The sequence below is a fragment of the Nicotiana tabacum genome, chromosome 11, assembly GCF_000715075.1.
Source record: "Nicotiana tabacum cultivar K326 chromosome 11, ASM71507v2, whole genome shotgun sequence".
Lineage (NCBI taxonomy): Eukaryota > Viridiplantae > Streptophyta > Magnoliopsida > Solanales > Solanaceae > Nicotiana > Nicotiana tabacum.
In genome coordinates, this window is record NC_134090.1 from 20,152,597 (window position 1) to 20,165,598 (window position 13,002).

At 36.0% G+C, this 13,002-nt stretch overlaps 2 protein-coding genes across 2 annotated transcripts; both read left to right on the plus strand.

Annotated features, from left to right (window-relative positions):
- Nucleotides 1–1,070: 1,070 nt before the first annotated feature.
- Nucleotides 1,071–2,064, plus strand: LOC107820108 (protein FAR1-RELATED SEQUENCE 5-like). The gene is made up of 3 exons (XM_016646326.1): nt 1,071–1,246; nt 1,499–1,683; nt 1,793–2,064. Exons 1-3 carry the CDS (start codon nt 1,071–1,073, stop codon nt 2,062–2,064), a joined length of 633 nt encoding a protein of 210 aa, XP_016501812.1.
- Nucleotides 2,065–2,208: 144 nt separating this feature from the next.
- On the plus strand, nt 2,209–3,533 carry LOC107820109 (protein FAR1-RELATED SEQUENCE 5-like). The gene is made up of 2 exons (XM_016646327.2): nt 2,209–3,392; nt 3,491–3,533. The coding sequence occupies exons 1-2, from the start codon at nt 2,209–2,211 to the stop codon at nt 3,531–3,533; spliced, it is 1,227 nt and encodes a 408-aa protein (XP_016501813.2).
- The last annotated feature ends 9,469 nt before the right edge of the window (nt 3,534–13,002 follow it).

The window sequence follows — 13,002 nt, forward strand, 5'->3', positions numbered from 1 at the left end:
AGCACGAATGCCCTTAGAGAAATGTCGTTCGCCTTTTTTACCCTTTAAAAATATATTTTAGACTTGACAAAATAGTCATTTAATTATTTTTCTAAAATAGAGGAATAGTTATTTAAATATTTTCCTTATATTTAGGATACCAAATTCAACTAATTTTTTAAATTGAATCCACTAGGTAAGAGAACATATTTGTAAAGGAAGAGTAACACCCAAAATAGTTGAAGTAGGAAACTCTCATCTACTTAGAACTCTTTTTTACATTTAGGAGTCTTAAATCTGGGTGGAGATCCCCTCCAATGATAATTTATCCATTATTGCTCAATACACTTACTGATTTGTGCCATGTATCTACCCAATCAATTCAAGGATGAGATTAAATAGGTCACTAAACAACTAAAAATGGTAATGCAATTTCATATAAATAAAATAAAAAAAAGTTTAATGCTAACGGTGTCAGTCTAGTTTCAGCTTACTTGTACTTTTCTCTCACTCAATACAACATGTAGACCCCACAATGATGTCATAACTAGCAAAATTATCTCCACAAAATAAGTGTAAGAAAAGTAAAAGAAAATTAAAGTGGTGGGAATTCATCTTACCAATTATTTAACCGCCAAAAAACAGTCCATCATCTCATTCCTTTTATAAAAGATTATGAATAAGAAATTAAAGATCTGCATTTATCTTTCTAACTAATTATATATTGTAGATTTATAAGAATATTGCTTTCTATTCTTTTCCTAAGAAACCAAAAGCGCCATTGTTATTAAGATCAACTTCGTAGCAGTTGAAGAATTTTTGAAAGACAAGGTTCTACTCTTTTTTTTACTAGACTTATTTAGTCTTATTAAATTTGATTAATTAATGTATTGTACTTATTTTATATTCTTAGGAAGATGCATTACATCTGTTCTAGTATAATATTTTTTCCATTACATATTAGAATTCAAATGCAATAAGTTTAAATAATTTTTTTTAATAAATTTATAACAAGTTTATATATTTCTAGTTAAACTATTCAAAACTTAATGATGTTTCTATGTTTTGTATTCTTTTTCTTTTGAAGTATAATGGACAATTTTGGAGAAAGCAAGTGTGAAGCTACTGCAGAAGAAGTTTTACAAAATAATTTTCAAGGGTCAATAGATCGTGAGCCTGCGCTTGGTCTTGAGTTTGACGACAATGAGAGTGCATTTAATTTTTACAATGAGTATGCAAGAAGGATTAGTTTTACTGTTCACAAAGAGTAAGTGAACAGAAATAAGAAATTGGGTTATGTAACATCACGAAAGCTTACGTGTTTCAAGGAGGGTTTCCGTGGAGATGATAAACGAAAATATCAAGCTAAAAATTCACGAAAAGAGATTAGAACAGGATGTCAAGCTCATATTGTTGTTACTCGCCAATTTGTTGGAAAGTACCATATTACTAAGGTTGAGTTAGAATATAACCATCCTCTCATTCAACCGAAAATGATTCACATGTTGCCATCTCACAGAAATTTGAACGACGTACAAACTCATGAAATCGATTTGGCGGAGGATGCTGGATTATTTTCTAAAGGAACTTTTGATATTATAAGTCTTCAAGCTGGTGGCCGAGCAAATTTGGGCTATACTAAGTTAGATCATAAGAACTACCTTCGAACCAAAAGGCAAAAAGCTATGGGACAAGGAGAAGCAAGTAAATTACTTGTTCAAATTGCCTAATAATTTTTTATTTAATCTTTGGAATGTGATTTTCTCGTATTAAAAATAGCACATACATACTTATTTTTGGTATTTTCTTCCAGGAGTACTATTAGAATATTTTGAGAAAAAAAAAGTTGATGACCCATCTTTCTTTTTTGTGGTACAGTTGGATGTTAATGATATGATCACGAACATATTTTGGGCAGATTCTAAGATGATAATAGATTATGAGATTTTTGGAGATGTGCTTTCATTTGATACTACGTACCAGACAAATAAAGAGCATAGACCTTTGGCTAGTTTCCTTGGATTTAATAACCATAGAAAAATGATTATTTTTGGAGGTGCACTGATGTATGATGAGACTTCATAATCTTTTCAGTGGTTGTTCGAAACATTTCTTAGAGCAATGTCTGGAAAAACACCAAAAACTATTTTTACAGATTAGGATGCTGCTATGAGTAAGGTCATCTCATTCGTCATGCCTGAAGTTCATCATAGGTTGTGTATTTGGCACATGGAACAAAATGCTGTAAAACACCTCAATCAAGTTTATAAAAGGTACGCTTCTTTCCGTGGTGATTTTAGAAAATGTATTTACGAGTATGAGGATGAAGGAGAATTTATAATTGCTTGGACTGTTATGCTTGATGAATATAATCTTCATGCAAATGAATTGTTGCAAGGAATATATGCTTTGAAAGAAAAATTATTTGCAGCATATAGAAAGCAAACCTTTTCTGGTTGCATGAATAGCACACAATTAAGTGAGAGTTTGAATAGTGAATTAAAGGATTATTTGCAGTCTGATTATAATTTGGTACAATTTTTTAAGCATTATGATAGAGAAATTGAGGACAAAAGATATAATGAGCTGCAAGATACATGTGATGCATCACAACGGTTGCCAGTATTAAAAGCAAAGATGCCAATTTTGTTTCATGTTAGAGAGGTATATACACCAAATATTTTTTCGAAGTTTCAAGATGAATATATGAAGTCTTTAATAATTATAGTGAATGGATGTGAGGAAAATAATTTTCCCATCATTTATAAGGTTAGCAAGTATGGGCACACTCGAGAGCATATTGTTAAGGTGACAGAGGCAGATCATATATCTTGTACTTGCATGAAGTTTGAGTCCATGGGTATACTTTGTTGTCATGCAATAAGAATTCTTGATGTGATAAGAGGAGTGGATAAAATTCCAGATGAGTATATTTTGAAAAGATGGACAAAAATTGCAAAAGCCGTAAATATTAAAGAAATTGATGGGCAAGATATAGAGATCAAGGATTCAAAGCTAATCATTGTGAATCGTTATAGAATCCTTTGTCCTATATTTGTTAGAATGGCAGCTAAAGCTTCTGAAACAGATGAAAGCTATAAGCTAGCGGCAACATGTGTAAATGAGTTAAGTGCAAGATTGAAACAAATTATGGAGGTAACAGCTCCATCTCTCCATACTACTGGCTCAACGAGAGATTTACCAGAAGAAAGTAATGACAGAGATCTCCTCTCACGAGCCAAAAGTTTTAAAAAGAAAGATAACACAAAACGTCTGAAAAAGAGGATCAATACTTCTCTTGAAGCGAACTCAAAGAGTAAGAAAGCTCGAGGAAAGAAGTCAGATTCTATTAATCAAGATGATCTACAGTTAATAATAGAACTAAAATTGATAAGCGAAATTGTATCAACCAGGTATATCATATTTTATTTCAGTTCATAATTCGAATATTTGATGTTGACCAACTATTATAATGTTACACAATTATAATATTTCTTATATTTATTCGTAGGATTCAACAAGAGATGAGAACGTTTTTTACAATTCTAATTTAAGTGCCTCTCAAAGTATGGCTTGTTCCAACTTATCCCAACATTCCGAGTTTTCACTTTCGACAGTATCTTATAGCTTTACTCAAATGCTAACGGTAATATTAACACACTTTAATGGTATAAAATATATATATATAATTGACTTAGTTTATATTATTGGTGTAGGAACCTTCTTATTTTGATACTCTTGCACATACACAAAATTCTTGTTCTCTTCCTCATGATCAGGTTTATATTAAAAGAAGCTTTTATATTTATTTTTAACACATATTATTTTATTGACTTATATAATTTATCATTATTTGGCAGGCGAGCTTTTTCGAGAGTCAAGGGGCACAAGAGTTTCGAGATAATAATTTACTGTGATCTATGTTAATTTTATTTCTAGTTGATTTTTATTATTTTATTTAAGATATTGGACATGTTATTTAAGTACTTCCATAGCTTTTTGGACTTTAGAAGTAATTGGATGATTATAAAAGGTTGTTTATTGCATTTTAACAACTTCAGTTAAGTCTATTATTCAAATGCTTTTGTGTCAACATGAAAGAGATGATTTTTTATTGTGTTATTTGTCAAGTCTCATTTAAGAAGAAAAAAATAAATAGAAAAGGCCAATTCCAAAAGTTAAGAAATCACTTGTAGCAGTTAAAATGGATTCGGGAACATTATTTTACTAGTTATGACATCATGGTGGGGACTGTATGTTGTGTTGAGTGAGAGAAAAGTGCAGGTAAGGTGAAACTAGACTGACACCGTTAGCATTAAACTTTTTATTATTTTATTTATATGAAATTGTATTACCATTTTTAGTTGTTGAGTGACCTATTTAATCTCAGCCTTGAATTGATTGGGTAGATACATGACACAAATCAGGAAGTGTATTGAGCAATAATGGACAAATTACCCCTTAAATCTTTGTATAAATATATAACCAATTAATTCTTTACCATTTTAGAAAGAAAAAAGGTTAACCGAAAGAGAACAAACAGAAAGTTACAAAATAAAATCTCGTGCACTTACGTCTCTTTTTTGGGTTAGGAATTATTATTCTAAAGTGATAGAATTATTGCAGTAGACTTTTAGTGGGAATGTATCAAAAGGTATTTATAATCCACCTTACAACAAAACAACTTAAAAAAATAATTAAAGACAAAAAAAATTATAAGTTAAAGTTTACACGTACCTTTGAAATTTTTAATAAAAATTAAGTTCTTACTTTATCAACAACAACAATAAATTTAGATTAATCCACAAGTTTGGGAAGATATTATGCATGATGATCTTACCCCTACCTCTTGGAGGTAGAGAGGTTATTGCCAATTGACCCTCGATTCAGGAAAAGCATAATCACAACATAGTAAAAGAAATGCAGCAAAGAAAAGGCCATAAAAAGCAGTAACAAGAAACATTAACAACAGCATGATAGTAAGATAACTGAAACAAAAGAGACTACATTCTAATTTTCTGTCTAAAAATATTGAAGTTTAGCATACATTGTAAACCAAAACCAATATTTTATCTGCCATCAAGTTTACAAAATATATGTTCTACAATGATCTATAAATAATTATGAGTAAAATAACAATAACAATAACCTAATGTAATTCTACTAGTGGGGTCTGGGGAGGGTATGATGTACGCAGCCTTACCCTTACCCTCTGGAAGGACAGAGAGACTGTTTCTGATAGACTTTCGGCTAAACAAGATAGAAGAAGCACTGCTAGCAAATAATAGCAAGCAATATATTAAGAAAACTAAATCGAAGTTAGCAATAGAGAATATGAAAGAAGTACCGATATAAAATAATAGCAAGAGAATATATTTAGAAAACTAAATTCAAGATAGCAATAGAGAATATAAAAGAAGTACTGCTAACAGACTAAGGAAGTACTGATTGCAAGTAATGACAGAACAAGATATGCGATAATAGCAAACTAAGGATAAAATGGGTACCATACTAACACTAATACTATCGAACTAATGAATACAAAAGGAAACGCACGACTACCTACTAAATTTCTACCCTAATTCTCATCCTCCACACCCTTCTATCCAGGGTCATGTCCTCGGTTAGCTCAAGCTGCGCCATGTCTCGCTTGATCATCTATTCTCAAGAATTCTTTGGCCTACCTCTACCCTTCCTGTTACCCTCCAATGCCAACCTCTCACACCTCCTGGCTAGTGCATCTGTGCTTATCCTTTTAACATGCCCAAACTACCTCAGCCTCGCCTCTCGCATCTTTTTCTCCATAGGAGCTACTCTCACCTTGTCCCCAATAAATTCATTCTCAATTTTATCCAACCTAGTATGCCCACACATCCATCTCAACATCCTCATTTTAGCTACTTTCATCTGCTGGATATGTGAGTTCTTCACTGGCCAGCATTCTTCCCCATACAACATAGTCGGTCTAACCACTACCTTGTAGAACTTACCCTTAAGTCTCAACGGCACATTCTTATCACACAAGATACCAGAACTACTCTGATACGATGCGTGACATCCTCATCAATCTCCCCATCATTCTGAATTATAGACCCCAGATACTTGAAGTTCTCTCTCCTGGAAATGACCTGCATATCAAGCCTCACATCCTCGTCCGCTTCCTGGGTAACACCGTTGAACTTGCACTCCAAATATTCTATCATGGTCCTGCTCAATTTGAAACCCTTAGACTCAAGGGTATGTCTCCAGACTACATTTTGAGTAAAATAATATATATAAATAAGTTTACAAATGACATGCTACATTTTGAATTATAATTTATAATTATAATAAATAATATAATTGTTTTAACTTTTTTAAGCACAAATTCAATTAGATAAGTGAAATAAAGATAAGATACTAAAATTTATACATCTAGATTAATAGTAATAAATTAGTACATATTTTTTTTTAAAAAGGAATTTAAGGTAATTATAAGTTTTTGTTCTATTGGTTATATTAACTTTTTGATTAAATATGTTATTTAGATCTATAATTTGGATATTAGGGAATCCATATATTTTACTATTTCAGATAAACGTAATTACATAAAATATATGCATTTGGTAGGCCCATGGTCCAACAGTGGACCAATTACGACTCACCTGCTAACTTGATTTTCCCTTTTTCAATATATTTATTATATTCTTTCAAATACCTATACTCTATTATTGTTGTTGTTGTTGTTGTTGTTCGATCTTATTAATACTATAATTATAAAAGCAAAAAACTCCAAGTTAAAAATGTTGATAGGTTTTTTTACTTTTAAGCATTAATTTCACATAAAAATTATAAATTAATTATTTTTATAATATTTAGGACTTTAAAATTAACTACTCTATATTTGTAGTTTAAAATGTAGCTGGTATATTCTACTTTTATAATGTAATTTATTATTTTTTAATCTAACAGGAATAATATCATATTGTATATCAATTAAAAAGTAGAACAACTGGCATTTTGCTTGCGACAAAGAAAAAATCATTCTATTTCTGTCACGACCCAAATTTCTCTATAGGCCGTGATGGCGCCCAACGTCACCACTAGTCAAGACAACGGTGAACTAAACATATATTGGTCCCTTTTTATAATTTCAAAGTAGTTGATTTTTATTTATTAAGTAAATGGATAGTCAGAAATTATAGTAAGGTAAAACATAAACTAATGAGAGAGTAAATACATTAAAATAAATGCACAAAACCATAAAGTGTCTCCTAGCATGTTCCCAAAATTCGGTGTCACAAGTGTATGAGCAACTAGTAGAATGCTACGACCCAATCTTCCCTCCGAGAGAGGTCGCGACGGCACTTGGTCTCTACAACTAGGTAAGCCTAGCAATTACGGAATAACAACAAATGAAAAATAAATCTAAACCACTAACAATACAGTACACAAAAAATAGGAATGTCACTCGGCAGATACAAAAGCAACTCCCAAAAATACATAAAGAACTTTCCCCAAGACCTGGAAGATCATAAGTCACAAGCATCTAAGAATTTACTAAAAGTTCTATACACCAATGTTTAGAAGTAATAGGGGAAGAACTACACAAAATATAGAGGGGGGCTCCTAGGTCTGCGGACGCAGCAGTTGTACCTTCAAGTCTCTGTAACAACAGTAGGTGCACAACTAATAGCGAGGTTGGAATGATGTAACTGGATTTGCACACAAAAACATTTGCAGAAGAGTAGCATGAGTACACAACAATGGTACCCAGTAAGTGCCAAGTCTAACCTCGGTCGAGTAGTGACGAGGCCAGGTCAGGCCCACTGGTTTATAATAAATGAAGCAGGAAAATGTACAGTATAATAAAAGACTGGAATGAAATAAAGGAAAACACAAAAATAATAGTAATACAGTACACATGGATAAACAACACGAAATCTCCCGAGATAATGTCTCGTAGTCCCGAAGTAAATGTGCAAAGAGATCTCCTGAGGTAATGCCTCGTAGTCTCAAAAGTAATGTATAGGGAGATCTCCCAAGGAACTGCCTCGTAGCCTCAAAAGTAAATGTGCAAGGAGAACTCCCGAGGAAACGCCTCGCAGTCTCAAAAGTAAACGTGCAGGGAGATCTCTCGGGATACTGTCCCGTAGTCCCAAAGTAAATATGCATCTCAAACAAAATGAACATAACAATTACAACAACAAAACCTACAATTTAGACTAAGTACAAGTCAATAAAGAAGCAGGATCCACTAAACATGCTGCAAATAGTTCAGATAAATAGTTAAGACACGTAGATATGCTATTCTAGGCTAACAAGATAACTACACATTCTAGTATACTCAGATAAGATGAAAACGGGCTATTACTCAATCAAAATCAGGTTTTTCAACAAAAGCTTGTGTATGCACTCGTCACCTCGTGTACATGGCGCTCACATATCATAACAACACTAAATTCTTAAGGGGATTTCCCTCACACAAAGTTAGGCAAGCCATTTATACGAACCAAGTTCAATCAACCGGTAACAATGCTTTACCATGAATATTTGAATCCGAATGGCCCAAATCTAGCCAAAATCAATTAAATGTTATAAATATACCTATAAGAAACTAATCTAGTTAATGAAATAAAAGCTAAAGCAAAAAATTAGATGATCGCCCTAAATAGTCTCCCCGGGCCCACGTCTCGGAATCAGGTAAAAGTTACAAAATATGAACACCCATTCACTCATGAGTTCACTCGTACCAAATTATCCAAATCTGATGTCAAAATCCAAAATCTTACTTGAGTAACTTCTTCCCATTTTTTCAAAATTTTCACCCGAAATTCGAAATTAAATGATGAAATTAATGATAGATCAGTGGGATATAACCAAAATCAAATGTAGAATTATTACCGAATTGATATCTCTAAAATTCCTCAGAATCTCGTCCAAATCTAAGCTCCCAAACTCAAGTTTTGATAAAAATGGTCAATCCCTCGTTTTGAAATATTTAATATTGCCCAATGATTCCTTAATCGCAATCGCATAATTAGCCTCGCAATCGCAAATCACAACTTCGCTACCCCAGAATTTAACCATACGCGAACGCGGAAAACTCCATGCGAATGTAATTCGCTAGCCCTCATACTTACGCGATCGTGAACAACCCCACGTGTTCGCGAAGAACAATACTTGAATTCCACTACAGCCTTACATCCTCTTCGCGAATGCGGCCTAGCCCACGCTTTTGTGATGCACAGCTGTACCAACTTACGAGATCGCGTCCCCATCTTCGCGAACGCAAAGAACAACTTCAGCTGGCCTCTTAGATGCCCTACGCGATGAAGGAAAGTCTGAAACAAAAATACCAAAAAATCTGCTATCTTCCAAAGTCCTAAAATGATCCGTTGAGCAACCGAAACACACCCGAGGCCATCGGGACCTCAACCAAACATACTGACAAGTCCTAAAACACCATACGAACTTATTAGAGCCCTCAAATCACATCAAACAATGTTAAAATCACGAATCACCCTCCAAATAAACTTAAAGAACTTGAACTTCAAATTTCTACAACCGATGCTGAAACCTATCAAACCATGTCCGATTGACCCCAAATTTTGCACACAAGACATATTCAACATTACGGACCTATTCCAACTTCTGAAATCGGAATTCGACCCCGATATCAAAAAGTCCACTACCGGTCAAAATCTCCAAAAATTCGACTTTCGCCATTTGAAGCGTAAATAAGCTACAGACCTCCAAAACACAATCCGAACAAGGCCCTAAGTCCAAAATCATCCAAGGGAGCTAACGGAACCGACGAAACTCCATTCTGGAGTTATCTTCACTAAATTCCGACTACAGTCAAAATTCGAAGGCTTAAGCTTCCATTTAAGGACTAAGTGTCCCAAAACACTCTAAAAACCAAAAAAAAACTCCCGGCAAGTCACATAAGATGAAACATATCGAAAAGCAATAAATAGGGATTGGGGGCTAATACTCTCAAAATGACCGGCCAAGTCGTTGCATCCTCTCCCTCTTAAAACAATAGTTCGTCCTCAAACGAGTATAGAGACATACTTGAAGTGGTGAAAAAAAGAGGATAACGGCTGCGCATATCCTGATCGGTCTCCCAAGTCGCCTTCTCGACCGGCTGACCTCTCCACTAAACTTTCACTGATGCAATGTTGCTTGGCCTCATCTTTCGAACCTGCCTGTCCAAAATAGCCACAGGCTCCTCAACATAGGATAGATCCTTGTCCAACTGGACTAAGATGAAATCTAACACATGATACGGATCACCGTGATGCTTCCGGAGCATAAAAACATGAAATACCAAATGAATTCCTGTTGGGCTGGGAGGTAAGGCAAGCTCATAAGCAACCTTCCCATCTCGTCGCAACACCTCAAAGGGACCAATATACCTTGGGCTTCGCTTTCCCTTCTTTCCGAACTTCATAACGCCCTTCATAGGCAAAACCCGGAGCAATACCCATTCTCCAACCATGAATGCCACATCGCAAACTTTCCGATCCGTATAACTCTTCTGTCTGGACTAGGCTGTGCGAAGTCTATCCTGGATCACCTTAACCATCTCCAAAGAATCCTGAACCAAGTCTGTAACTAATAATCTAGCCTTGCCTGGTTTGGACCAACCTACTGGAGACCAATACCGCCTACCATACATAGCCTCATACGGTGCCATATGAATGTTGGACTGATAATTTTTGTTGTGGGAAAACTCGGCAAATGGCAAGAACTGATCCCAAAATCTCCAAACTCCATCACACATGCACGAAACATATCCTCTAGTATCTAAATAATGCGCTCGGACTGTTCGTGGGTCTGAGGGTGAAATGATGTACTCAACTCAACCCGAGTACCTAACTCATGTTGTACGACCCTCAAGAACCGTGATGTAAACTGCATGCCCCGGTTAGAGATGATAGATACCGGCACGCCATGAAGCCTGACAATCTCACAGATATACACTCAATCCAGTTGCTTAGAAGAATAGGTAGTCATCACAGGAATGAAATGAGCTAACTTGGTCAGCCTATCCACAATCACCCAAACTACATCAAACTTCTTCTGAGTTCGTAGGAGTCCAAAACCATAATCCATAGTGATTCGCTCCCATTTCCATTCCAGAATATCTAACTTCTGAAGCAACCCACCTGGCCGCTGATGCTCATACTTCACCTACTTGCAATTTAGACACCAAGCCACATACTCTACTATGTCCTTCTTCATTCTCCTCCACCAATAATGCTGCCTCAAGTCCTGATACATCTTCGCGGCACCCGGATGAATGGAGTACCGTGAACTATGAGCCTCCTGGGGATTCAACTCACACAAACCATCCACACTAGGCATACATAGCCTACCCTGGATCCTCAATGTACCATCATCCCCAATAGTGACCTGCCTAGAGGCACCGTGCTAGACCGTGTCCTTAAGGACAAGCAGATGGGGGTCATTATACTAACGCTCCCTGATACAATCATAAAGAGAAGACCAAGAGACCACACAAGCCAATACTCGATTCGGCTAAGAAATATCCAACCTCACAAACTGACTTGCTAAGGCCTGAACATCCAATTCCATGGGCCTCTCTACTGCTGGTACATATGCTAAGCTACCCAAACTCTCTACCAAAAAACTCAAAGCATCGGTTACCACATTGGCCTTCCCGTGATGGTATAAATTGATGATATCATAATCCTTAAGCAGCTCTAACCACCTCCGCTGATGCAAGTTATGATCCTTCTACTTGAACAGATGTTGCAAACTCCGATGATCGGTGTAGATATCACAAAGGGACACCGTACAAATAGTGTCGCCATATCTTCAAGGCATGAACAATAGCTGCTAGCTCAAGGTCGTGGACAGAGTAGTTCTTTTCATGTACCTTCAGCTATCTGGACACATAGGCAATTACCCTACAGTCCTACATCAACACCACGGTGAGACCAACCCGCGACGCATCATAATATACAATATAAGATCCCAAACCTTAAGGTAATACTAATACTGGGGCTGTAGTAAAAGCTATCTTGAGCTTCTGAAAGCTCTTCTCACACTCCTCTATCCATCTGAATGGGGCACCCTTCTGGTTCAGCCTTATCATAGGTGCTGCAATAGATGACAATCCATCAACAAACCGATGGTAATACCCCGCCAAACCAAGAAAACTCCGAATCTCCATAGTTGAGGACAGTCCAGGCCAACTCTACACTGCTTCCACTTTCTTAAGATCCACTTTATCCCATCACTCGATACTATATGACCCAAGAATGCCACTAAGTCTAACCAAAACTCACACTTCAAAATTTTTGCATATAACTTATTTTCCCTCAAAATATGGAGCACAGTCCTAAGGTGCTACTCATGATCCTCTCGAGTTCGGGAATACACCAGAATGTCATCAATGAATACAATGACAGAAGAGTCAATATAGGGCCGTAACACACTGTGCATCAAGTGCATAAAAGTTGTTGGGGCGTTGGTCAGCCTAAATGACATCACAAATAACTCGTAGTGACCATACCGAGTCCTAAAAGCAGTCTCTAGGATATCTGGCTTCAGAATCTTCAACTGATGATAGCCTGAACCTAACTCAATCTTGGAAAACACCCTTGCACCCTGTAACTGATCAAACAAATCATCAATATGAGGCAATGGATACTTGTTCTTCACTGTAACTTGTTTAGGTGGTGATAATCAATGCGCATACGTATAGAACCAACCTTCTTCTTCACGAACAATACCGGAATGCTCCAAGGTTCACACTGGGCCGGATGAAGCCTTTATAAAGCAACTCATGTAACTGCTCCTTCAACTCACGAGGAGCCATACAATATGAGGAATAGAGATGGGTTGAGTGACCGACAACAAATTAATGCCAACATCAATATCTCTATGGGGAGGCATGCCCAGAAGATCATCTAAAAACACATCAGGAAAATCCCTCACTACTGGAACTAACTCAATTGTAGGGGTACCAATACTGACATCTCTCACATAAGCTAGATACACATCACACCC